The sequence below is a fragment of the Lampris incognitus genome, chromosome 1, assembly GCF_029633865.1.
Source record: "Lampris incognitus isolate fLamInc1 chromosome 1, fLamInc1.hap2, whole genome shotgun sequence".
Taxonomy (NCBI): domain Eukaryota; kingdom Metazoa; phylum Chordata; class Actinopteri; order Lampriformes; family Lampridae; genus Lampris; species Lampris incognitus.
The window spans coordinates 138,808,480-138,835,085 of record NC_079211.1 but is presented as its reverse complement, the minus strand read 5'-3'; the positions used below and the strand labels follow the sequence as shown (position 1 = coordinate 138,835,085).

General features: G+C 46.3%; 1 protein-coding gene across 1 annotated transcript in view; it reads left to right on the top strand.

The window, feature by feature from the left end:
• The window catches only part of mctp1a (multiple C2 domains, transmembrane 1a), a 272,017-nt gene that overhangs the window by 173,961 nt on the left and 71,450 nt on the right, over positions 1–26,606 (top strand). Inside the window, exons 3-9 of the mRNA XM_056296158.1 lie at positions 1,841–1,983; positions 2,185–2,264; positions 3,100–3,211; positions 4,507–4,545; positions 9,300–9,464; positions 12,191–12,321; positions 13,175–13,361. Of these exons, the coding sequence (XP_056152133.1) occupies positions 1,841–1,983; positions 2,185–2,264; positions 3,100–3,211; positions 4,507–4,545; positions 9,300–9,464; positions 12,191–12,321; positions 13,175–13,361 (857 nt within the window). The remainder of the gene's footprint in view (positions 1–1,840; positions 1,984–2,184; positions 2,265–3,099; positions 3,212–4,506; positions 4,546–9,299; positions 9,465–12,190; positions 12,322–13,174; positions 13,362–26,606) is intronic.

Below are 26,606 nucleotides of genomic sequence, written 5' to 3'. Positions count from 1 at the left end.
CCCATATTTACAAAACTCCAGCTCTTGTCTCTGTTTTTATGATTTCTTTTTCATCTGGTCTTCGTCTTGTTCTCAGCCAACCCCTATTAAATTGACTTTTTATTTTGAAGTTTATGGCTTTTGGTAATGGAGTGGCAGCAGACAGAATAGGAATGAGAGGATCGACGGTCATCTCTCAAGGTAATGAAGATGTAGACCCGCTCATAAATCTGCTTCCTTTCTTTATGTAATGGTCTTTGTGGAAGGATCCATTGATACTGCAGGATTGAGACCCTTTTTATCCATCTGTGCGTGTGTTTATTGCACTGTTTGTTTATGTGTGTACATCTGTGAGTGTGGTTGTGAGTGCAAAATTTGAGTGTTCATAGTTGTGCATTAACTTAAGTAAGTTTAACTTTTGCTCATTTATCAGTGCATTTTATGTGTCTGCATGTCTATGAATATTTAAATATACCCTGTTGTTGGACCATTTCATTATCCTCCATCTCTTTGAATAACCCTGTCGTTTACACTTTGAATTTGAGTTGATAGTGCCACCTTGTGTTAACATACAGGTATTACATTGTTACATACAGGTATTACGTTGCCTCAACATTTGAAAAGGTGGCACTAGCACCACCTAGTGTTAAATTGCAAGTGTTACATTGGTAGATCCATCGTGGTGTGTGTGTGTGTGTGTGTGTGTGTCTGTCTGTCTGTCTGTCTGTCTGTCTGTCTGTCTGTCTGTCTGTCTGTCTGTCTGTCCTTCAATCAATCCTGCTATGGCCTGGCGGCCTGTCCAGGGTGTCTCCCCCCCCTGCCGCCCAATGACTGCTGGGATAGGCTCCAGCATCCCTGCAACCCTGAGAGCAGGATAAGCGGTTTGGATAATGAATGGATGGACGGACCTATATTCAACATTTGAAAAGGTGGCACTAGCACCACCTAGTGTTAAATTACAAGTGTTACATTAGTAGAGCCAAAGTGGTTGTGTGTGTGCGCACGCGCGTGCCTTGTGCAAAGCGCTGTTACAATAACGACATATCACATACTAGAAACATGGTATGACAAATTTTTAAGAATTTGCTGTAGGGACAGAAATAAATTAGCTTTAATGAGAAATGTGCAAATTGAAGGGATATTTAAGTCTTGGGGCAAAGCACACTTCAGAAAAATAGTGTCACGTCTTCAGCTGCAGATATGTCATAGCTGATTAGGAGTCAGCATTAGTCATATGACCTACAGTACAATATGAATTACTTACATGACATGCTTAAGAATGTCGTCAGGCCTCCTCGGCAGTACGCACACCGTTTTTGTATGTTTGCTTGTGTGCGTGTGTGTATTTTGACCTATCCTGACCAAAGGGTGATAGAGTGAGATTAAAAAAGTTTCCAAACTATCAGATGTGCCCTTATGGATATCATCATGTTAAAAATAAACCTGCAAAAAGGAACTGACTTTAAGATTTCATATGTATCTTAAACTGAACACAGCGTGTATAGCATGATGCCCTATCCTGCAAATGAAGGACAGATTGATATTGGTCATGGTATATGAAGTGGCAGCTTGGAGCTGTATTGTCTGTTAGTAGAGTATATCTATCAGAAGAAGCACTTAAAAGACACGAAAGCCATCTTTGGCGCAGACTGACATGAGCAAAAAAGGTTTCAAGCTTGGTGCACTCTGATCTCTCACTTCCCCTCAGCGGGATTAATTCATCAAGATCTATCCGACACAAACCCGTCCCTAGGATGGAGCATCAGCTTTGGTAATGGATGACATGTGAAAGCTGAATTCCAGTAGTACCTCCCTTTAATCCTGGAACTGGTTTGTCTGCATCTCTGTTTGCTCCCCCCAGGGACCAGTGACCCTTATGTGAAGTTTAAGATCTCCGGGAAGGAGGTGTTCAGGAGTAAGACCATCCACAAGAACCTCAACCCAGTGTGGGATGAGCGAGTCAGCTTGTTGGTGGAAACCCTGAGGGAACCGCTGTATGTCAAGGTAGGACTGACACTGATGGGTGACACGGGGCACTGGACGTCACCGTGGAGAGCTGTTAATTCCACCTTTGGGATAAGGCGTTAATCAGCACACTCTGCACAATTCCTGATTTCAGTTCACAGCACAGCTTTCACGATGTGTTGTCCTTGATTTGGTATCAACCATCGTCTCTGGGTTCTTGTCGGTGTTGTGCCTCCCTAGGTCTTTGACTATGACTTTGGCCTTCAGGATGACTTTATGGGCTCAGCCTACCTCTACCTGGAATCACTGGAACACAAGAGGTCTCCTTATTGCATTCCTCCTCTTTTTCATACCTCCATACGTCTGCCTTCTTAATCCACCTCCCTTTCTTTTCAGTCCTTACCCTTTTTGTTTTTTCTTGTGCTCCTTTCTTTTCATCCCCCCTTTTTGCTGTCTCTCTTTGAACTCATTTACATCTTCAGCTTTATAGTTCACATACAGGAGGCCGTCATTCAGTTACATTGTTACAAATTCATTGAACGTCACTGCCCTCTAGTGGTGTAGAGGGCAGTAGCATAATGGTGTGACGCCTCACCACCAGTATCCACTAGCTGCTTGGTGTGAGGCTTCAATTGTTTACATTTTCGGATATTCTTGTGAAGGGCAGGAAGCGACAAACTACTTTCTATTTCCCTGTGACGATCACTAGAATGTTAAAAAATACAAAGAATCCAAAACACTAGCGTTTCTCTTACATATTATTATTATTAATAATGATAATAAATTAAACTTCCCTGTCAGTTTATTCTGTTTTAAAAAGTAACATAGACAAGGTTACAAATTACTACTTTCCAATCACTTCTAAACAAACATCTTCAGATTTGTTTAAATTTACAAGGTGTTTCAATCCACATTTCAGATTTCCAATTTTTCAACCCAACTATTGCATGTTTCAAGTGTATGCATATATTCGGATTCAGACAACTTTATTTATCCCATACGAGCAATTCAGTTATTGATATTCATAATTCATATGCATAATTCATGTATGCATGTACGTGTGATTATACAATGTGCAATGTATAATTAATGGCCACTTGTGTGAATGTGCTGGCATTGTGGCAATACATGTCAATGACCGTTTACCCTCTTTAGGACTCTGGATTTGAACCTGGACTTGAAGGACCCCCAGTATCCTGACCATGACCTGGGAACCCTGGAAATAGCCATCACTTTGTCACCAAAGGAGGGGGATATCAGGGATGCTGTAAGGAATATCCTCTTTCACTTCTTCTGTAAACTTGGAAACCAGTATGCCTAGTAAAACTACTCAAGATTTGAGTTGTGCACAATTTACCTCATCCTTTTTGTAAGACATCAGCTATTACCAATAACTTGTGATAGTATTGTGATGTACATCAAATGTTTAAGTTGCACTGAAGGAAAATGATGAAAATGCTAATTGGCAAGTCAGTTTACCTAAAGAAAAAAGAGCGTAGCCAGCTTTTTAAGTTTATTTAAATTTGGTAGTTTACCCAACTTTTTTTTGTCTGTCAGCCACATTGCTGGTCAACAGTACCAAAGTGTGCTTGAGCTCAGCATGCTCAAATATCACCATGTACACTTTTTAATTTATGTTTTCTAAAAAAAAAAAATTGGAAAAAAGAAAAGAAAAATTATCTGTCCCACGTTAAAAGAGCACTAGTTTCTATCTCCCCTAATTATGTTGGCTCGCTCCTCTGCATCATTGCTCCATGTTTCAGTGTTGTATTTATTTCTGTTCAATTATTTGTCTGGTTAATTGGACCCCTGCATGCTCAATATGGAACAAAACAAAGAGTCATGGGGGAAATATTTTATTCCTTTTGATCTGATGTCTTAATTCTTGTGCTTATTTAGTACCGCAGTTCAGAGAGTCCACATTTGACAGAACAAATAAACTCTATTTAGGTTAAGCATCACTTTGGATCTCTCCAACTGTGCGGAAATGGGAACAAGGTTACAGTAGTGCAGTCTGGATGCCTCTCTGTCGCCATCTATTGGTAAAGAGTGTAACTTAGAAGACCCTTTTAAATATTCATCATCTGTTTGATTTAGACAGTACAGCATCAGATGACATAAACAGTGTCTCTTTAAATAGTGTTACACAGTGTTTTATGTATTGTGTGTGTGTGTGTGTGTGTGAGAGAGAGAGAGCGAGAGAGAGAGCGAGAGAGAGAGAGCAACATGCTCAATGTATGGACGGGTGAAAATGATGAAAGTCTGCAAGTTTGTTAAATGCAGATGTGAACATAATTACTTATGTATGTGTATGTGTGTGCATAATGTATGCTAACATATGCTAGTATGCAAATGCTACACAACACAGTATAACAATGAAGAGCGCTTCCTATGTGTTGCTTTTTTACGGCTGCATGGATGACAACCTCCTTCCTAACCTCTTCCTTTGCACCCACCGTGGGCTGACCTCTAACCCCTCCTACCCTTCAATCCCTGACCCTGCCGCTCTGAGTTGGGGCAGCAGTTGGGGGGCGCTCTGTAACCGCTTTGTCTCATTTACAGACCATGCTTTTGAGAAGGAACTGGAAACGATCTAGTAAGGTAAACTTAAAACAGCATGTACCTCCACACCCCCCCCCCCCAAAAAAAACAAAAAAAAAAACAACCTCTGACTGTTCTGTAACCCACCTCCGGCCGCACTGTACTTCACCTTACCTCCACTCTGCACTAGTGTCCTTGGTACATGGACGAGGTCTCCACGTTCCTCTCCCGTCCACCTTCTTTCACCTCCTGTCTCAGTTGTATTATCAGTTATCCTTTTTATCAGTTCCTCGGTTCTCCTCACCGCCACCATCTTATTTTCCATGAGCTGCAATACACTACCAGTGCACCAGATATCAAAAAGAAAACGGCTGTAGGAAGTGCTGTTCTACTCCCTCATTAGTGGAGTGCTCTCGCCGCCGAACCTGGTTGGCAAATCGCTGAAAAACTTCGAAAGACAGACATAAATTACATTAGCACAGTGTATTGCAGCTGCTTGGCGAGAAAATAAAGCGTTGGAATTGTTTTAATCTTTTTTTCCCATATTTGCACACAGTAAAGGGGCATTGCACAGTGTCAATCGTGTGTGTGTGTGTGTGTGTGTGTGTGTGTGTGTGTGTGTGTGTGTGTGTGTGTGTGTGTGTGAGAGAGGTTTGTGTTGTGGTAATTGGTGGACACTCAAAAACCCCTTTACCTCCATTCGAAATCTTTGCTGTCTCTCAGTCCATATCCTTTTAAGTTCCCATCTCGTCTAGCAAAATGAAATGTGACCTTTGGTTTCATTTTCTTGATTTGCATTGGCTGTCAGGCTGCAGCATGTGGGTCAAGGTTCTGCTTTATCGCAACGGCTCAGGCATGCGGCAGACATGTTTCTTGGCCAAATGATACTGGTATTAGAGGGGGTTTTGTATCGAACCTCAGCTATTTACACTATATATTGTTCTATCAGTGTAAGTCATGTTATTTTGTTATCATTGTGTTGTGTTACTGTGCCTGGAGTTAACTGTAAAAAGTAAATAAACAAAAAAATAAAATAAACGAAAGATAAAAATATTAAAATATAATATAAAAATATATAAACAAATATAACAATAAAATGTAAAAGTAAATAAGCAGTAAAATGTAAAAAGTTTCGAATGTTCAGTTGAGTTTGATTTTCTACTATCGGTAGGAAAAATGTTGATACCGTTTTGCTTTGGGCACGGTGGCCCAGTGGTTAGCGCTGTTGCCTCACAGCAAGAAGGTCCTGGGTTCGAACCCCCAGGGTTGTCCAACCTTGAGGGTCGTCCTGGGTTGTCCTCTGTGTGGAGTTTTCATGTTCTCCCGCGTGTGTGTGGGTTTCCTCCGGGTTCTCTGGTTTCCTCCCGCAGTCCAAAGACATGTAGGGTAGGTGAATCGGCCGTACTAAATTGTCCCTAGGTGTGAATGTGTGTGTGTCGGCACTGTGATGGACTGGCAGCCTGTCCAGGGTGTCTCCCCGCCTGCTGCCCAATGAATGCTGGGATAGGCTCCATCATCCTGCGACCCACGAATTTGGATAAGCAGCTTGGATCCATCCATCCAGAACATATACATCCATTCATCCATCAATGGATGGATGGATGTTTTATCAGACTGGACAGACAATTTGACATTTCCTTGCTGCATTTTTCATCGTGGTCAACAATAGCCAAGTGATAAACAGAAAAGGATCACCAAAATGCAGGACTGGCTCTACAATCCAGGTTCGCTTCTCAGTAGATCGCCAAACTCTGATTTAGTCCCCACGCTCCCCCATTATATACACCTTAAAAGTTTGTATTTCTCTAAGAGACACAGGGAAAAAAAACAAAACTTTAAAATGTGTGTGGTTATAGTTGGACAGGCATCCTGCTGTATCGCGCTTCACCAACGTTTGAAGCCTCCAAACTGGGCCACCCCGCCTGTAACTCGGGAATTAGCTGAGGCGCTAACGAACTAGGAACTTACACTTTCCCAGCAAAAGGAGCTGCTTCTGGATGCCTTCCTTGACTCGTTGTTTGACTGCGCACAGGGCTATTTTTACACATGGATTCTCTTTAATCAAGCATCTTTAGGTGTTGAACCCAATGTAGGAGATGCAAACTATACAAGTTGTCATTTGAATAATTGAGTAAGAGGGTCTTGAGAATAAGTTCACCATAAGAGAAAACGCGCTTCTTGGTGATTTGAAGCTTTCTGTGCAGTCTTTGTAACAGGTCGATCAGTTCAACCATCCCCAACTTTGTATTATCTCCTACATAAATCACCATTTCTTGCCTTAAAACATTTATTTGCATTACTTTTCCCTACCTGTACCTACTACAGAGGAATGTGTCTCCCTCATTCAAATCATCCATGGTTTCCCCCAGTAAGCAATATGTCACAGCAAAACCATCGATAAGGACTCGCCAGTTGGACTTGTGCTTGAATAGGACTTGGATTGTGTTTGCTCCAAGCGGACATGAGACATAAGCGTGCAGGAGTCACTGTACGGGCGGTGGCTTGTATTGCAGAGAGCTATTGGCGTTGTTTAATGTCTGGAGAATGGAAATGAAGACGCTCCCTCTCCAGATCAAAGGCCCGTGCTTAGGAGGCAGGGTTTACTCAGAGTTTAATGATATTCACTCCCAAAACAAAAGCTATGCTAATAGATTATTCGTAATGATGAAGGGCGAGGCGGGGAGAGAGGGAGCGCGAAGGATGTATTTATTTGACACAAAATAAGCCGCTCTGTGTTTTCGTGCGGGATGGTGACATTACTCAGAGAGGTTAAATAGGCCCGTAAGTGACTAACAGAAACAAGAAAATTAAAAATTATATCGTAAACAGTTGTAAAGGATGAATCCTAATTTTAATGCTGATAGGATACACTGATGAGTCAAAACATTATGACCACTAACAGGTGAACCGAATAACATTCATCTTCTCCAAACAAGGGCACGTGTCAAGGTCTGGGTAGATTAGATGGTAAGCAAACAATCAGTTGTTGTAGTCAACGTATTGATTGCAGGAGAAATGGACAGGAGTAAAGACCTGAGCAACTCTGACAAGGGCCAAGTTGTTATGGCCAGATGACTGGGTCAGAGCATCTCTGAAACGGCAAGGCTTGTGGGGTGCTCCAGGTCAGCAGCAGTGAGTAGCTACCGACAGTGGTCCGAGGAGGGACAAACCACAAACCGGCGACAGGGTGTTGGGTGCCCAAGGGTCATTGATGCACGAGGGCAATGAAGGCTATTCTGTCCGGTTCGAACCAGCAGAAGGTCTACTGTGGCACAAGATGCAGAAAATGTTAGTGATGGTCACAGGAGGAATGTGTCAAAACACAGTGCATTACACCCTGCTGCATATGGGGCTGTGTAGCTGTAGATCAGTCAGAGTGCCCATGATGACCCCTGTACACCATCAAAAGCACCTACAATGGGCATGCGAGCATCGGAACTGGACCTTGGAGCAGTAGAAGAAGGTCGCCTGGTCTGATGAGTCCAGTTTTCTTTTAGATCACGTGGATGGCCGTGTATGTGTGTGTTGTTTACCTGGGGAAGTGATGGCACCAGGTTGCACTGTCGGAAGACAACAAGCCGGTGGAGGAGTGTGATGCTCTAGGCAATGTTCTGCTGGGAGACCCTGGATCTGGCCATTCATGTGGACATCAATTTGACACGTGTCACCTGCCTAAACATTGTTGCAGATCAGGTACACCCCCTTCATGGTAGCAGTGTTCCCTGATGGCAGTGGCCTCTTTCAGCAGGATAATGCACCCCGCCACACTGCACACATTGTTAGGGAAATGGTTTGAGGTACATGATGAAGTGTTCAATGTGTTGCCCTGGCTTCAAGTTTCTCCAGATCTCAATCCGATTGAGCATTTGTGGGGTGTGCTGGACCGACAAGTCCAATCCACAACAGCTCCATCTCACAACTTACAGGACTTGAAGGATCTGCTGCTAATGTTTTGGTGCCAGATACCACAGGACCAACAGCACATTAGGCAGGTGGTCGTAACATTTTGGCTCATCAGTGTACAGCTCGGTTGTCTCAGGTATTTATGGGGTTGTTATTATAAATTGTGTCTTTGATTCGCACATACTGCAGAGGATAGTGTAACAATCACTGAACATACAGTGACAAAATAAATGTGTATTGAGTGCACAAACAGAGACTTTAAGGTTAAGAGAAGCAGATTTTGGTCTATATGATAACACTGTACATCACCACCTCTTCCTGCTGTCAGTGAGTGATTAAATGTTGTTTCCCATTGTGTTCCTGTAAATGTGCCCATGGGAAGGAATGAGTAGGTGAACATTTCTAATTTCTTTCCACAAACCCTCAGTGGATGAATTTACACGTTTTGCCAGAGATGCAGCCTTCTTCAAGTGTCGTCCATAAGTTTAGGGTTAAACTAGTCAGAATGTGTTCACTTATGTACAGTTGTGATTCAGCATGTCAGGTAAGCTCAAAATTAAGGATATATTTCTGTTGAAATGTATCTTTGTCTTGGATTGTGGTCTTGTCTCTGCCTGCCTCTCTATGTTGTCTGCTGTCTCTTCTGGTCATCTATGAGCACACATGCACTTTTTGATCACTTAAAGTTACAGTGTGTCTGGCACGTTGTATGGTTAATTGATTTGTGTGTGTGTGTCTGTGTGTGTTTGCACGTATGTATGTACATGTGTGTACATACATGGGTGCATGCATTTCTGTGTGGCATAAATGTTTGTGTATATGAATGTGTGTGTGTGTGCTTGTGCGTGTTTGAGCATGTGTGTGTGTGTGTGTGTGCGCGCGCGTGTGTGTTTGCTGTGTTTCCTCTGCAGTATCAGAGTATGCGTCTGTCAGATGTGCACAGAAAAGCCCAACTTTGGCGAGGCATTGTCAGCATCAGCCTGATTGAAGGTCGTGCCCTCCAGCCCATGGACGCCAACGGCCTCAGTGACCCTTATGTCAAGTTCCGATTGGGTCACCAGAAATATAAAAGCAAGGTAAAAGCTTCATTCCACAGTCTGCTCGCTTAAATGTTAAAGATTTCATCTATGGCACAAGACAAACTAATTGCTAGTACCTAACAGGGACACGAAAACTCACAGCATGACACTCTGATATTAAAATTCAACTGAGTATTCAACTATAGATTTAGATTCATTGATCTGACATTTTTCATCATTGGATCAACTCTCTCTTTCTTGAAATGCCTATTTGATTGTGCTCAATAAGAAAGCAACATTGTTAAAACGTACTGTTCCTCACTGTTATTTGTCCCTAACAACAAAGTAGTAATGGTCATAGTGTGGCTTTTCCTCGTCTTTAAAGCCAGCCCCTATCCTAGAACCGTGTCTGTGAAGGGCTTGTAACAGCAACATGTTATGTTAAATAAGTAAATAAATTTGGTGGCATGGTGGCCCAGTGGTTAACACTGTTGCCTCACAGCAAGAAGGTCCTGGGTTGGAACCCCAGGCCATCCCAAGTCCTTTCTGTGTAGAGTTTGCATGTTCTCCCCATGGGTTTCCTCCGGGTGCTCTGGTTTCCTCCCACCATCAAAAAGACATGCATGTTAGGGTTAATACTCATGTCTGTGCCCCTGAGCAGGGCAATGGAAGAAGAACTGGAGTTGGTCCCCGGGTGCTGCACGGCGGCTGCCCACTGCTCCTATACAATAGAATGGGTTAAATGCAGAGAACAGATTTCATTGTAAGAATACAATGTGGAATAAAGTGGCTTTCATTTCATTTTTCATTTTCCTAAGTTTTTTGACATTACAACTTGATACTTGACTTTACTCTGAGCTTCAGTTACAGTCGGTGACATTGGTGCTCGGTTACATTGGTGGCAGCAGTGGGATAGGTGGGATAGGTGAGACCGTGACGCCATCAGAAGCATGTGTGCCCAGAGGCGTGAGGGAGCTGATATGCTGAAGCGCGGGGACGCGCTTCCCGAAGGATGGGGGTTCGAATCCCACCGCTGCCACCAATGTAACCGAGCTATTTTCTTCCCACTGCGGGATTCGAATTAGGGTTGTACTGCACCTTGAGGCGACACCGCTAACCGCTCGACCAAAGGGGCCGACTCCCTTACGATCAGCTAGTGAGTCTTTTTGTAGGTTACAGTAGTCACCCTCTCCCGGAAGTGCGACCTCGCGCTTCATTATTCCCGCGATCTGAAGAGACTCATGAGGCTCTGCATGCTTCCGGATCTCACCGCCGCCACCAACGTAGCGAGTTCTGGGGGCAGCCTGGGAACTGCCACAGCTGGGACGTGAACCCATGTCTCCCACACCACGGGTGACTACGTTAACCGGTCGACTAAAGGGTCCGATCCATTAGCCAAGGGCTAGCGAGTCTATTTATCCATGCACGTTACACTGTATTTTGTAAAATATACACTACCGTTCAAAAGTTTGGGATCACCCAAACAATTTTGTGTTTTCCATGAAAAGTCACACTTATTCACCACCATATGTTGTGAAATGAATAGAAAATAGAGTCAAGACATTGACAAGGTTAGAAATAATGATTTGTATTTGAAATAAGATTTTTTTTACATCAAACTTTGCTTTCGTCAAAGAATCCTCCATTTGCAGCAATTACAGCATTGCAGACCTTTGGCATTCTAGCTGTTAATTTGTTGAGGTAATCTGGAGAAATTGCACCCCACGCTTCCAGAAGCAGCTCCCACAAGTTGGATTGGTTGGATGGGCACTTCTTTGAGCAGATTGAGTTTCTGGAGCATCACATTTGTGGGGTCAATTAAACGCTCAAAATGGCCAGAAAAAGAGAACTTTCATCTGAAACTCGACAGTCTATTCTTGTTCTTAGAAATGAAGGCTATTCCATGCGAGAAATTGCTAAGAAATTGAAGATTTCCTACACCGGTGTGTACTACTCCCTTCAGAGGACAGCACAAACAGGCTCTAACCAGAGTAGAAAAAGAAGTGGGAGGCCGCGTTGCACAACTGACTAAGAAGATAAGTACATTAGAGTCTCTAGTTTGAGAAACAGACGCCTCACAGGTCCCCAACTGGCATCTTCATTAAATAGTACCTGTTAGAGCCTGTTTGTGCTGTCCTCTGAAGGGAGTAGTACACACCGGTGTAGGAAATCTTCAATTTCTTAGCAATTTCTCACATGGAATAGCCTTCATTTCTAAGAACAAGAATAGACTGTCGAGTTTCAGATGAAAGTTCTCTTTTTCTGGCCATTTTGAGCGTTTAATTGACCCCACAAATGTGATGCTCCAGAAACTCAATCTGCTCAAAGAAGTGCCCATCCAACCAATCCAACTTGTGGGAGCTGCTTCTGGAAGCATGGGGTGCAATTTCTCCAGATTACCTCAACAAATTAACAGCTAGAATGCCAAAGGTCTGCAATGCTGTAATTGCTGCAAATGGAGGATTCTTTGACGAAAGCAAAGTTTGATGTAAAAAAAATCTTATTTCAAATACAAATCATTATTTCTAACCTTGTCAATGTCTTGACTCTATTTTCTATTCATTTCACAACATATGGTGGTGAATAAGTGTGACTTTTCATGGAAAACACGAAATTGTTTGGGTGATCCCAAACTTTTGAACGGTAGTGTATACTAATGCGTCATTCACATAATAGTTTATCAGATCTGTAGTCCTGTATGTTTACTGTAATATAAACAAGATTCAGGTATTTCTCTGAGAGTATTCATGCAATTCTCTCGTCTCCTTCTCTTCCTGCGTCAGATGATACCCAAGACATTAAACCCACAGTGGAGAGAGCAGTTTGACTTCCATTTGTATGAGGAGCAGGGAGGCTACATAGACATCACAGTTTGGGACAAAGATGCTGGCAAAAAGGACGACTTCATGGGCAGGTATAGTACAGGGCTCTCTCTTTCTCGCTCTCTCTCTCTCTCTCTCCCCCAGTTTCTTTTTCTGTCTCATCTGTGTCTTAATATCCGGCCCCTTCCATGTTCAACACACACAGCTTATCAGCATGAATGTTACTGCAGCACTTTGTTTATTAGTCTGTGTCTGTCCCTTTGCATCATTTTGTCTTGGACAACCAGTCTGTCATCTCTGATCTCTCGATACCACAATTAGCAATACTGTCCAGTAGTTCTACTAGTACTTTCGGCTGCTCCCGTTAGGGGTCGCCACAGCGGATCATCCGTTTCCATTTCTTCCTGTCTTCTGCGTCTTCCTCTGTCACACCAGCCACCTGCATGTCTTCCCTCACCACATCCATAAACCTCCTCTTTGGCCTTCCTCTTCTCCTCTTCCCTGGCAGCTCCATATTCAGCATCCTTCTCCCAATATACTCAGCATCTCTCCTCCACACATGTCCAAGCCATCTCAATCTTGCCTCTCTTGCTTTGTCTCCAAACCGTCCAACCTGAGCGGTCCCTCTAATATAATCGTTCCTAATCCTGTCCTTCTTCGTTACTCCCAGTGAAAATCTTAGCATCTTCAACTCTGCCACCTCCAGCTCCGCCTCCTGTCTTTTCGTCAGTGCCACTGTCTCCAAACCATATAACATAGCTGGTCTCACAACCATCTTGTAAACTTTCCCTTTAACTCTTGCTGGTACCCTTCTGTCGCAAATCACTCCTGACACACTTCTCCACCCACTCCAACCTGCCTGCACTCTCTTTTTCACCTCTCTACTGCACTGTCCAGTAGTTCTATTTCATGTAATTCCCATGTATTTGTCTGTGTGTATTTCAGGTGTACGGTAGACCTGTCAGGACTTAGTAAAGAGCACACACACAAGCTGGACCTGCTGCTAGAGGAAGGCGAGGGCATGCTTGTGCTCCTGGTCACACTCACAGCGTCTGCTGCTGTGTCCATCTCAGACCTGTCAGTCAATATGCTAGATGACCCACATGAGAGACGCCAGATCATGCAAAGATATGTGAGTTGGTTATTACAATGCGTATTTGTGTGTGTGCGTGTGAGTGTGGTTTGAGATTGTGTGTTTACGTGTGAATTTTGGGGCAATTGGGCGGCGTAGTCATGTTTTGAGAGCATATGTGCCTGAGCCCTTAAATGACTGACTTCTAAAGTCCTGGTGAGTCAATCAGCTCTCGTGTCGTCAGACTTATTACTGCAACATTAAAATTAATTCACATTTTACACTTGAGGAGGGATCTAAGCTATTCATTGCAGGCACTGAGACAAGATTAACACACTCTATGGTGGAAGGGCACTCAAGAACACCAATCTGGACATGGAGCACTAAACTGTGTGATCAATTTTTGAGAAGTCTGGCTCTCAATCAACTTAAGTTCCCTTTTCAGGGGGAGTGCAGTCTGTAAAAGTTCCCTTACAAGGGCTCAAAGCTGCAGTTCCTAAGTGCCAGCCTTACTTTCAACCCATTCAAGTGGTGAAGAACAACGTTTGTGTTTTAAGAACCTTGTTGCGAGGCATTGTTGAGCCATTGGGGGCTAATAATTCAGCTAACTAAGAGCGGGTTAGTCTCTTACTTCATACAGGTTATGCAAAGGTATAAAGACTGAGGAGAAGACAAGAACATCAGGAATGTCAACATTTTCTTTGGATATATTATTATTATTATCGTTATCATTATATTTTATATTTTATTTTGAGCAAGAGTCAGATTGGCTTTCTACCAAATCACCGCACTCCAGATCACATTTACACCCTACACACCCACCCTAATTAGCCCTGTGATGGTCTGGCGGCCTGTCTAGGGTGTCTTTCCACCTGCCGCCCAATGACTGCTGGGATAGGCTCCAGCATCCCCACTACCCTGAGAGCAGGATAAGCGGTCTGGTTAATGAATGAATGGATGGATTTTTTATTTTTTAGGGGGATTTTTCCTCCTTTTTCTCCCCAGTTGTACCTGGCCAATTACCCCACTCTTCCAAGCTGTCCCAGTCACTGCACCACCCCCCTCTGCCAATCTGGGGAGGGCTGCAGAGGGCTACATGCCTCCTCCGATGCATATGGAGTCGCCAGCCGCTTCTTTTCACCTGACAGTGAGCGCGTGGGAGGATCACGCTATTCCCCCCAGTTCCCCCTCCCCCCTGAACAGGCGCCCTGACCGACCAGAGGAGGCTCTAGTGCAGTGACCAGGGCACATACCAACATCCGGCTTCCCACCCACCCACCAATTATGTCTGTAGGGATGCCGGAGGTAACACGGGGATTTGAGCCGAAGATCCCCATGTTGGTAGGCAACTGAATAGGCCGCTATGCTACCCGGACACCCCCTGGATTTATTATTAAGCTATTTAAAAAAAGACTATTTGACTATGAGTATTTTTTTTTAACCTGTGCTGTCAGCAGGCTTGGCATTGAAACACAGGGGATTTGCATATCAGAGTGTCCCAGACAGAGTTACTCTCTAAGTGGAGTTCACCTGCCAAGGCGATCTTTATCAATTATTAAGGACTCATAATAACGCCATCCTTTGGATGATCTTTGGGATGAGAGCACAGGGTTTTTGTTATACATTTATAGCCGCCACTGGTCCCCCTCTTCCGCATGTTTGATCAGCTAAACAACCAGTCAGCATCCTTTCTCCAACAGGGGGAAAATCACCACAAGTGAAAAAAGGAGACTGAGAAACGAAAACTGACAACATGCATCTGATAAGACAGACATAGACGCTGACATGTAATCGACAAAACATAATTAAATCGAGCTTATCAATTTCAGTTTAGGTTAGCAGTTATGGCGATAAAGGAGAAGACTGAAAAAAGGGGGGTAGAAAGGGCTAAGAAGGATGCAATCCAGAGAGTGTTCCAGGGAGTGTGTGAGGCAGATGTTAGCATTGTGTATGTGTATGTGACGTGTCCACCTGTGAGTGTGTGGAATTAGTCTCAATAAATTCTAGTTTCTGAGATCAGCAATTTATCATAGTGCCTCCGGGGCAGCAGACGGGCTCTGCCACCACCCACAGGACCTGCAGTCGTGCAGACACCCCATGACCAAGAGAACAGCCGGAGCCCAAAGCACTACAACTCCAGATGAACACTGAGCCAACAGGGGGGCCAGGAGCCTGCAGAGCAACAGTCCCACATGCCCTGCACTCCCCTGAGGAGCACAAACCACTCCCCAAAGGCACAAGCCAGGCCCGCACCCCCACCGCCAACTGGCAAGCACAAGGGCGCACCCGCAGGTGTGGGACCCAAGACATGGACGGCAAGCAAAAACCACCAGCCCAGAGTCAGGCGCCGCGACTAACAGATTGACGCACTGCCAGTACCGCCCACCCAGTGGGCAGGCAGGGGGAGCCCCATGCCCACCCACACCCAATGTAGGGGCAAGGCCTGTTGCACTGCCGCCAAGTAGATGCTCCCCCCGGCCGCATGCACCAAGCACACATCCCGTAGCCGAATACAACCAGCCCGTGGACCCAACAGTGACCCCTCCCTCCCAGGACAGACAGGGCCCCGCCAGCACCCCCAGACAGCCACACATGCGGTCACCCTACCACCCCCTGCACCCATGCCCATCACATAGCAGGAGCAAGTCTGACAGCCGCCCCCCACACCACGGCCCACACCCACGATGACAAGCTGCCACCAGGGGCCCCGGAAAACACCTGACAGCACTCACCACAGCCCTGTGGGAATGCAGCAGGAAGGACACCACCCAGCACTGACAACAGCGATTCACCTGGGATTGGGGGTATGCGTCATCCGGGTTTACAAAGCCTGGCCCACTCCCACCCCCCACCCCCCTGCCCAGCAACCCTGTACTGGTAGTGTGTTAAGAGTATGGTTTGTGGGAATGTGTGTGTGTGTGTGTGTGTGTGTGTGTGTGTACTAAGCTCGTGTGATTGGGATTAAAATTTCAGGACATTGTCAAGGTGCAAGCAGGGGTAGGAGCATCGCAGGAAAGATGTCAATTGCCTGCCTCATCTCCAACCAATTGCTCACACCTCACCTGTCCCACAAACACTAGTCCTATCATTTCGCGTGTGTGTTGCGTATACGTTCCAGAACTGGGAGAAAAGGGTGAGGCACAGGAAGACCAATGCAGGAGTGTAGCCGGCCGGACAGCAGCCAAGTGGATCCCACCGGGACCAGCCTGGGGCTCATTCGTGGTACCAGAGGGCAACCCATCCACGGTGACCAGCCAGGGGCAATCAGCATCCCACCAAGCGCTTCCGGCATGGAGGGGTGTCCTGCGCCTCCAACGGGCACTGGAACAGGACCCCGCAGCTGCACATGCAGGTCACGGACACGGCGGACATCCCACCACCCACTACTTGGCCCCACAGCGAGAAACACCCCATGTGGTGAGAGCAGCGAGGATAATAAATTATACTTGCTGCCCACTGCCAGATGAACATCCATGGGTGCTGCCATTGCTAAAAAACAATCACGTTACAACTCATGAACATGGATGTAACAGAAAATTTTGAATTTGTGTGAATACCAAATTAATGGTCACTCATATACACTTTTCTTTTCTTTTTCTTTTTTTTTGGCTGCCCCCTTTATCTCTCCAGTTGCACTTGGCCAATTACCCCCTCTGCTGAACTGGGGAGGGCTGCAGACTACCACATGCCTCCTCTGATACATGTGGAGTCGCCAGCCGCTTCTTTTCACCTGACAGTTAGGAGTTTCATCAGGGGGACATAGCATGTGGGAGGATCGCACTATTCCCCCCAGTTCCCCCTCCCCTTGAACAGGCGCCCCGACCGACCAGAGGAGGCGCTAGTGCAGTGACCAGGACACATACCCACATCTGGCGTCCCACCCGCAGACAGGGCTAGTTGTGTATGTAGGGATGCTGACCAAGCCAGAGGTAACACGGGGATTCAAACCGGCGATTCCCGTGTTGGTAAGCGTCATATGCACTCTTCTCATGAACATGGTGAACACGACCCCACTTGAAGGCACTATTGGACACAGCTGCTCAAAGCGAATTTGAAAATAAAAGAAAGTAGTTGAATGATCAAGCATCTATTGATTAAACCAGCTGTCGGCCTGGCCTTCAGGGGTCAACGTTACTTTTGGTGTTCTATTCTTTTCCAGTTAGTTAATTACACTCACCTGTCTTTCCTGGTCTAACACCTCCCTGATTGGAGACTTGAATAACTGACCCATCAGGTGAATAAATTTAACTGAATTGCAGAATGGAAAACCTGCAATACTGGTCGCTGCACTAGCACCTCCTCTGGTCGGTCGGGGCGCCTGTTCAGGGGGAGGGGGAACTGGGGAGAATAGCATGATCCTCCCATGTGCTACGTCCCCCTGGTGAAACTCCTCACTGTGAGGTGAAAAGAAGCGGCAGGCGACTCCACATGTATCAGAGGAAACGTGGCAGTGTGCAGCCCTCCCTGGATCAGCAGAGGGGGTGGAGCAGCGACGGGACGGCTCAGAAGAGTGGGTTAATTGGCCAGGTACAATTGGGGAGAAAAGGGGGAGGGGGAGTTAAGATTGGACCGCTTATTCAACAGCTGACTTCAATTTCAGATAAAGAAGCAGCACAACTATCCCCATGGTCTCTACCTTCCCTGACGTCCTCTGCGCTATTCCTCCTCTTCTCTTCCCAGTTACTTCCCTGTAGGGGAGGGGTGGCGGTGAGGGAAGGGCAGACAGGAGTAGTGATTAAGCTTTGGGACGTACATGGTATAATTACACAAAGGTGTTCCCCATTGCCCAAACGATGCCTTGTCTGATATTCCGCCTGGGTGGCGTTACCACTCCATTATTTGATTTTTGCAAACCAATCTGTAGTGACTGTAGTATCCCATTCTGTGGCTCTGACGTCATATTCATTTGACACAAGTTGTGTTAACTTTAGCCAGTTTATGAAGATTGCCCATTGATATTGATAAAAAATGCCACTTATGCAAAGCTTTTTGCTGAGGGGGGTATTCTATTCTTTTCAGCCGAAACGCCAAAGTAAAACTGTCCATTAGAACTGGAGCCCGAGATAATTCTGCTGAAGAGATTTATTCCATTTGTGCCAAATGTTACTGAAGAGTTGTAAAGATTAAAGAAACTAGTATTTTGCGGGGTTTTTTTTTCTTTTTCTCTTTTCTCCCCAATTGTACCTGGATACTACCCCACTCTTCCGAGCCATCCCGGTCGCTGCTCCACCCCCTCTGCCGATCCGGGGAGGGCTGCAGACTACCACATACCTCCTCCCATACATGTGGAGTCGCCAGCCGCTTCTTTTCACCTGATGGTGAGGTTTTCGCCAGGGAGACGTCACGTGTGGGAGGATCACGCTATTCCTCCCCCCCAGTTCCCCATCCCCCTCGAACAGGCACCCCGACTGACCAGAGGAGGCGCTAATGCAGCGACCAGGACACATACCCACACCTGGCTTCCCACTCAGACACGGCCAGTTGTGTCTGTAGGGATGTCCGACCAAGCTGGAGGTAACACAGGGATTCGAACCGGCGATCCCCGTGTTGGTATGCAATGGAATAGACTGCTACACTACCCAGACACCCTGACTGTAGTCAATTTAAAGGCAAGCAGTAGTTTTTGGTTATTTTTTGTGGAATCCCCCCCCCCCTTTTCTCCTCAATTGTATCTGGCCAATTACCCCAGTCTTCCGAGCCGTCCTGATCTCTGCTCCACCCCCTCTTCTGATCTGGGGAGGGCTGCAGACTACCACATGCCTCCTCCAATACATGTGGGGTCCCCAGCTGCTTCTTTTCATCTGACAGTAAGGAGTTCGCCAGGGGGACGTAGCGCGTGGGAGGATCACACTATTCCCCCCAGTTCCCCCTCCCCCCCAAACAGGTGCCCTGACCGACCAGAGGAGGCGCTAGTGCAGCAACCTGGACACATATCCACATCCGGCTTCCCACCCGCAGACACGGCCAATTGTGCCTGTAGGGGACACTTGACCAAGCCCGGAGGTCACACAGGGATTCGAACCAGCGATCCCCGTGTTGGAGCAGTAATTAAACATGGCAAGCACCCCAGCAAACAAGAAAAAGGCCTCGAAACAAGACACAAGGCATGCAACAGACAGATAGGCGGGACCGCTACCTCTTCAACTGTAGTCTGGCCTGCAAAGACAGACTTGATTCTTTCTCCAGCCTGGGACAAGCTGTTGATGAGCGCAACACCGGACCTCTGAATCACTGGACAGGTTGAAAAGAAATAAATGGAGAATGGCGATTCAACCAGGCTAAACGATGCCACTGCTTACTGCCCAGATGCACTGAAAGGGGTAGTTGGCACGCATCATTTGACACGCCTTATCTGACACTTCTATGGCATGCTGCAGGCTTCCACACAAAATGGCAGAAAAAGAAAGGAGAAAAAAAGGTGCGATTTGGTTGCTGGGCCCTCTCCAAAATCGAGACAGATTTGGAAAAGGGGCGTCGAGGCAGTTTGGTGTGCCAGTTAACCTTTTTGGCGTGCGTTCCCACCATTTAAAACAATGGTGTGCTTCAAAACGTGCACGTCGAATGCTTCAAGCGCGTTATGGCCTTTATTCTGCCCGTTTCCAAAAGCGCCGCCAGAAGGCTGGACGAACACGGTTTAGCAACTGACTGAACCATAACAATGGTGTGAAATAAAAAAAGAATTGAACAGAAGCGTGTGTGAAGGGGAAGATGGCAAGACGCAGAGAGGCGTGTGAGGTCAAGACGAGAGGAAAGAGACGGCGAGGGTTTTTATTTGGTCTATTGAGATTAATCATTTGGAATAACTCTTCTCTGTCTGGGATAGGATGTATGTTCGGAGTTGTTTTGTTCGATCCAGTATGCTACGATTTAGGCCAGCGGGATTCTGGGATAATTCTGCCAGTATACAGCCGTGGTCTGCATGCATTTGTGTATGATTAATGCACGCTTGCCTATTTGCTCTCTTATTGGCTCATTTTTGAATGCCTGAGCTTGTTAGATAGTTGCTGTTGGGTGTGTGTGTGTGTGTGTGTGTGTGTGTGTGTGTGTGTGTGTGTGAGTGTGTGAGTGTGTGTGTGATCCCAACAAGGCCTGTGGTAGATCTCTGAGGGAACCCTAAGCCCCCTTCTGTTCCCGAGGCCCTTCAATCAACACAAAGCCTTCAGTCTGTCCCTTTGTCTTATCCTAGTTAACCCTTCACTCCCTGTCACTCTTAGCACAAAGACAGACAGACAGACAGAGACACACATACACACACACACACACACACACACACACACACACACACACACACACACACACACACACACACACACACACACACACACACACACACACGCAGGGCATTTCATTCACTGACAGGCTCTTCAGGGGACACCTCTCTGCACATCAACATAATGTCCTTTAGTGTAATGATTCAGTGTTATGGGAGGTTTTTACAATTTGTGAATGGAGTTTGATAGAAATAATAGATATGTTCATCACTTCTCGTGAAATAATGCTATTACTGTAAGCTATTTTACTCACTTCCTTGATATTTTTCTAAATGTTTCTTTTCCATCTGGTGAGGTTTTTGCTCTTTATACTCTGTGCTTTAGTGTGTGTGAGCACGCACACACACAAAGCGGCGTGTGTAACAATCGGGTTAGTTTGAAACGTGCTCAGTTGAACCTGACCAAACTTATTTTTTGCTCTGATTTGAGTTTAACATTAAATTCCAGCTGGCGTGCATATGTGAATAGATGGGTTTACCTGTGTATTCTGACTTAGCCTACTTTCAGGGACACATTTCAGACAAAAGACCAGTTAATTGGGGACAGCTTGTCCAACTGGGGACAAAAGCCGTGTCCCCGATTGGGGAAAAAGCTGATTTTGTGGTCAGTGGTTAGGTTAGGGTAAGGGTTAATGTTAGGTCTGTAGTTGTGATGGTTAATGTTAGCATTAAGGGCCATGGAGTAATGTCCCCAAAAGTGACCCGAGTAAAAGTGTGTGTGTGTGTGTGTGTGTGTGTGTGTGTGTGTGTGTGTGTGTGTGTGTGTGTGTGTGTGTGTGTGTGTGTGTGCAAAAGTTAGCAGATAGTGATCCACAGGCAGAACATAGGTGCTATGATGACCCACATACTCATGGCGGTGCCTCATTGGTTAGCTGTGGGAGTTTCGACGGCGCCCTTTCCGCGCTGCAGTGGCCGGCCATTGTCAGCGGGGGGAGCTCTAGGACCGAGACACGCACACGCCACGCCTCTCCCCCCACAATCACAAAACGAGTGCGGGGAGTGTGTATGCGTCTGCGTTTGTGTGCGTGTGCGTTTGAATATGTGTGTGTAATAGGGGGCGAGAAGTACAGGGTGAGGGTCGTGCTGGGAAGGGTAGGCGTGCAAAATGAAAAGAAAAAGCTATTTCACCTCTTTCACTAGACCCCGCTTTTCTGCTCTGCTGAAGGCTAAACATTTTCCTTCCTTGCCTCCCTCTCCTCCTACCTCCTTCTCTCTTTCCTGCTCCCCATCTCTTCTCTGTCTCTCTCTCACTGTCTCTCTCTCACTCTGTCTCTCTCGCTCTCTCTCGCTCTGTCGGCAGCCTCTGCTCTTTGTCTGCTGTCACTGTGGCCCTCCCATTGGCAGCAATCTTCGGATGGATGTACCAAGATATAGAGGCTGGTGGGGTGGGGTGCAGATGGAGGGCTACAAGTGAGGTCGGCCTGAAGACTTGAATGGCCTTTTCTCATTAGCATATTCGGTTCCCCCAGAATGTGCCACATCTTTCAGTCCGGGAGTTTTAACAAAGATGTGCCTTATCGGAGACCACCGATAAAAGCGATTATCACCTCAAATGCTTCACAACGCACTTCAGAGCCCACTAACTGCCTCACGCTGTGTGTGTGTGTGTGTGTGTGTGTGTGTGTGTGTGTGTGTGTGTGTGTGCGCGCGTGCGTGCGTGTGTGTTGGGCTAACTGTTATTGAATATTGGAAATCAGCTGTCAAGTAAGAAGCCTGTATAAACTACTGTTCAACACATGCACACAGACTCACACACGCACAATCTTTCAAACAGAGCCTTGAGCAACCCCCATCAGCCAGCTCCTGAATGCTTTAAGAGGCGAGGGTTGGCAGGGCATTAGAGTTGCCTCGCTGTCATTGTGCCAGCATCCAGGTTTAGGAGCAGACACCTCCCCAGCATCCAGATTTAGGAGCAGACACCTCCCCAGCATCCAGGTTTAGGAGCAGATACCTCCCTGCATCCAGGTTTAGGAGCAGATACCTCAGCAGTGGAGGAAGAAAAAAGGGTAAGGTTTAAAATTGAACCGTTTCACTTGGTTTCCAGCCCTCTGTGACTAGACCCGACTTATTCCTCAATAAAACAGACGTACCTATAAGGTGGTTTCAGGGTGGGGGGATGGAAGGGTGGAGATATCTTAATAGGCGTGCACTTGAATGGATATGCACCAAAAAATGCGTGCACGTGCACACCAACACAAGCGTTGGTCTGTATGAAGAAGTTACCAGTTTAAATCCCAGGACCTCTCTTCTGCGTACCTTCACACACAACACACGTACACACACACACACACACACACACACACACACACACCTTGTATGGTCACACTGAGGCCACTGTGCACCCCCCCCCCAATCTTGCCGCCATTGAAGAAAAGCAATAATAAACACCCGAGTGTGAAGGTCCGCTGCCAGTGCAGGCCTCATTAAAGTCTCACCCGTTCTAGTGTTCTTCCCTCTCTCCCGCATGGTGTATTGTGACTGCCTTCTCTGTGTGTGAATGTTTGTGTGACTGTCCGTCACTGTCCTTGCAGATGTTTCATTAATTAAGGCGAAGTGGGAGGCATGTGAAGGGCAAAGCGCCACGCACCATGTCAGTGGCGGCTGTCTGTGATACGCCATTGTTCAGTGGGACTGCTTCCTCGTCACTAATTACTGTGCCGCTCAGGAGGATGGAGAGAGAGAAAGAACCGGAGAGAGAGACAGACAGAGAAAAAGATGTTGAGAGAGATTTATGCATTTTGATGGCAAAGGTACACGCACACTAATGGCTCTTAATGGGCCCGGGGTGGCAGGGAGATGGATGGGGAAGAGGGAGAGAGGACACAATGACCTCTTCTCGAGTGGTCAGTCCACAGCCCACCTCCACACTGAGACACACACACACACACACACACACACACACACACACACACACACACACACACACACACACTCATGGTCACTATACAACTGCACTCTTCAATGCTGAGAGGTGTGCATGTGGATGGAGGGCAAGAAAAAAGGATGGAGTTCAGTGTGACAGGATGATGAAATGAGAGTAGACATTGATAAGGATGAGATTCAGGACAAAGACAGACTTCTGATGGAAATTCGGAATATGAATTATAATGAAATTTGTAACGGCAGAAGACAAAGCTGTTAGGATTTTAGCAGTAAGCTGTTAGAAGTAGTGCGTTTTACAATTATCTTGTCATATATAAAGTAACTGTGCGCGTGTGCGTTTGTTTGCGAAATGTGCTAATGTCATTCATTTGCATATCTGTACATTTGTGGGCGTGTGTCATTTTGTATTGTGTGTGACATTAATGTCCCCCCACATGGAGAGCATGTCACACTGACGAGCCGCCAGTCACAGAAATAGGGTGTGGACTCACTCGACGAAAGCAAATTCCCTGTGCTTCCTCTCCTCATCGTTTTGCCTCCATGCCTCCATACTACACTTCCCTCCCATTCTGCCACACACACACACACACACACACACGCAGGCAGACACACACACACACACTGTTCCCCCAAACCCTACTTAAAAGTGGGGGTTGGTTGGTCCTTGCCCTCCCATGTATGTATCTCTCTCTCGCTCTCTCTTTCACCCCCTCTTTCTCTCACTGTCTCTTTCTTGTTCCCCCTCTCTCTTTCACTCTCTCTCTCTGTCTGTCTCTTTCTCTCTCACTCTCTTCCTCTCTTTCTTTTCTCCCTCCCTCCCTCTCTCTCTTTTCTCCCTTCCTCCCTCCCTCTCTCCCTCTCTCTCTTTCTCCCTTCCTCCCTTCCTCCCTCCCTCTCTCTCTTTCTCTCGCTCTCTCTCCTTTCTCACCCTCTCTCTCTCTCTCTCTCTCTCTCTCTCTCTCTCTCTCTCTCTCTCTCTCTCTCTCTCTCTCTCTCTCTCTCTCTCTCTCTCTCTCTCTCTCTCTCTACTGTGCCTTTGGGAGGTAAGGAGAGAGGCTGGACCCCAAGTGTCCCCTCAGGGTTGAAGTGGAGGATGGGTGGGAGGTGGCAGGCCTTGATTAAAAGAAACTGTCATGGTATTGTCTTCATGGTTCAGGCTCTGGGCCTCTACCAGACACACAAATATATAGATGTGAAGAAATCGTGATGCAAGTAATAGTCGATCTTTCACTGCGGTAGGACTCTTTCACCACACATTCCCCTCTCTCCTTCTATTTTCCCTCTTTTCTCACTTTTTCCTTCTCTCCCTTTGGTTCTTCTGCAATAATCACAACAAGCAGGTGCATCTATAGAAAAACCATGCAGTCAAGTTGAGAGTTGCCTCTCTCTCTCGCTGGCCTGCTCTTTCTCCCTCTTTCCCCCTCTCTTCTTACTTTCACAGTCTCACTCCTCTCATCTCCTTTAGAGAGCTTTTGGACAATGATATCGCTGGAAACAGGCAGAGTCTGACAGAGTTGGTAATAATGAATTAAGTCGGCGGCCCAGCCCTGACTCTTGAAAATTTAAATTATAATTACTCCTGTGGGGATGGAGGGGTTATTGCCAGGGAGAGGGAAATAAATTGAAGTGAAGTGCATTTCCACTTTGCTTTTTAAACACACTGGCAGTACTGTTCAGTTCTGCCCCAGCCTGTTTAGATGTGTGTGTGTTTGTGCTCAAGTATGCCAATGTGATCAAAGATGACTATTCTCCTCTGTGTGTGTGTGTGTGTGTTGTGTGTGTGTGTGCCTGTGTGTGTGTTGTGTGTTGTAATAACTTTCGTCTCCTGCCCCAGTGATTGCCACAGATCCTTTTAATCTACAACAAGTCTTCAAGTTCTCTCATGATCCTTTGTGGTGGTGCTGCTACAATACCACACTAGTCAGCGTTTTACTTGCCTTGTAGCATGTGACAACATACGGTGTGTGTTTACATGTGCCATACAGTCTTTATTATGTGTTGTGTGTACATGTATGTCTGAGAGGGGTGTGTGTGTGTGAGAGAGAGAGAGAGAGAGAGAGAGAGAGAGAGAGAGTGCTCTCATCACTTGTTCATCCAAAAGATTTACATTTGCTCATTTAATACTTTCATCCAAAAAGAGTTACAATAGAGGACAAGAACATTTTTTTCTTTTTTTTGGGGGGGGGCGTGTTTCCCCCTTTTTCTCCCCAATTGTACCTGGCCAATCACCCTGCTCTCTGAGCCATCCCGGTCGCTGCTCCACCCCCTCTGCCAATCCCGGGAGGTCTGCAGACTACCACATGCCTCCTCCGATACATGTGGAGTCGCCATCCGCTTTTTTTTTTCACCTGACAGTGAGGACTTTCACCGGGGGGGACGTGGTGCGTGGGAGGATCACGCTACCCCCCGCCCCCAGTTCCCACTCTCCCCTGAACAGGTGCCCCGCCGACCAGAGGGGGTGCTAGTGCAGCAATCAGGACACATATCCACATCCGGCTTCCCACCAGCAGACACGGTATATTGTGTCTGTAGGGATGCCCGATCAAGCCGGAGGTAACACGGGGATTTGAACCGGAGATCCCCGTGTTGGTAGGGAACGGAATAGACCGCCACGCCACCCAGACACCCACAAGAACATATGTCAGGAATCAGGAATATTTATTTTTCATTCCATTCTGTGCACATGAAATGAAACGAAATATCGTTTCCCCCAGCCCACAGCAGCGCAACACAAGGACAAAAAACACATCCAAACTACAAAAAAAAAAAAAAACTACAAAAACACATATATGCAACATATCAACAAAAAAAAAATTCACTGTCCAAGAGCGCGGACGCCAGGACGACTGTCGGAACTGCCAGTCTGCATGGGCTAGCCAGTTAGCTTAGCCTGCCTCGCTTCCACATCCTGTCAGACCGCCCTTGGTCTGTCCTCCTCGGGTGCAGGAATTTTTGCAAAATTTCTTGAAAATCAAACTCGTTTTTAAAAAAGTTGACTTTATTGCCTCACAATAACACAGTCTGGCTTTTAGCTTTAATGATAAATGGATCTGCTTTTATTCACAGACTCCATCCCTGAGTTCACACGAGCACGCACCCTGTCCATACACAGTAGATAGGCAGGTCCAAATAGGGTTAGGTGTGGTGGAGAT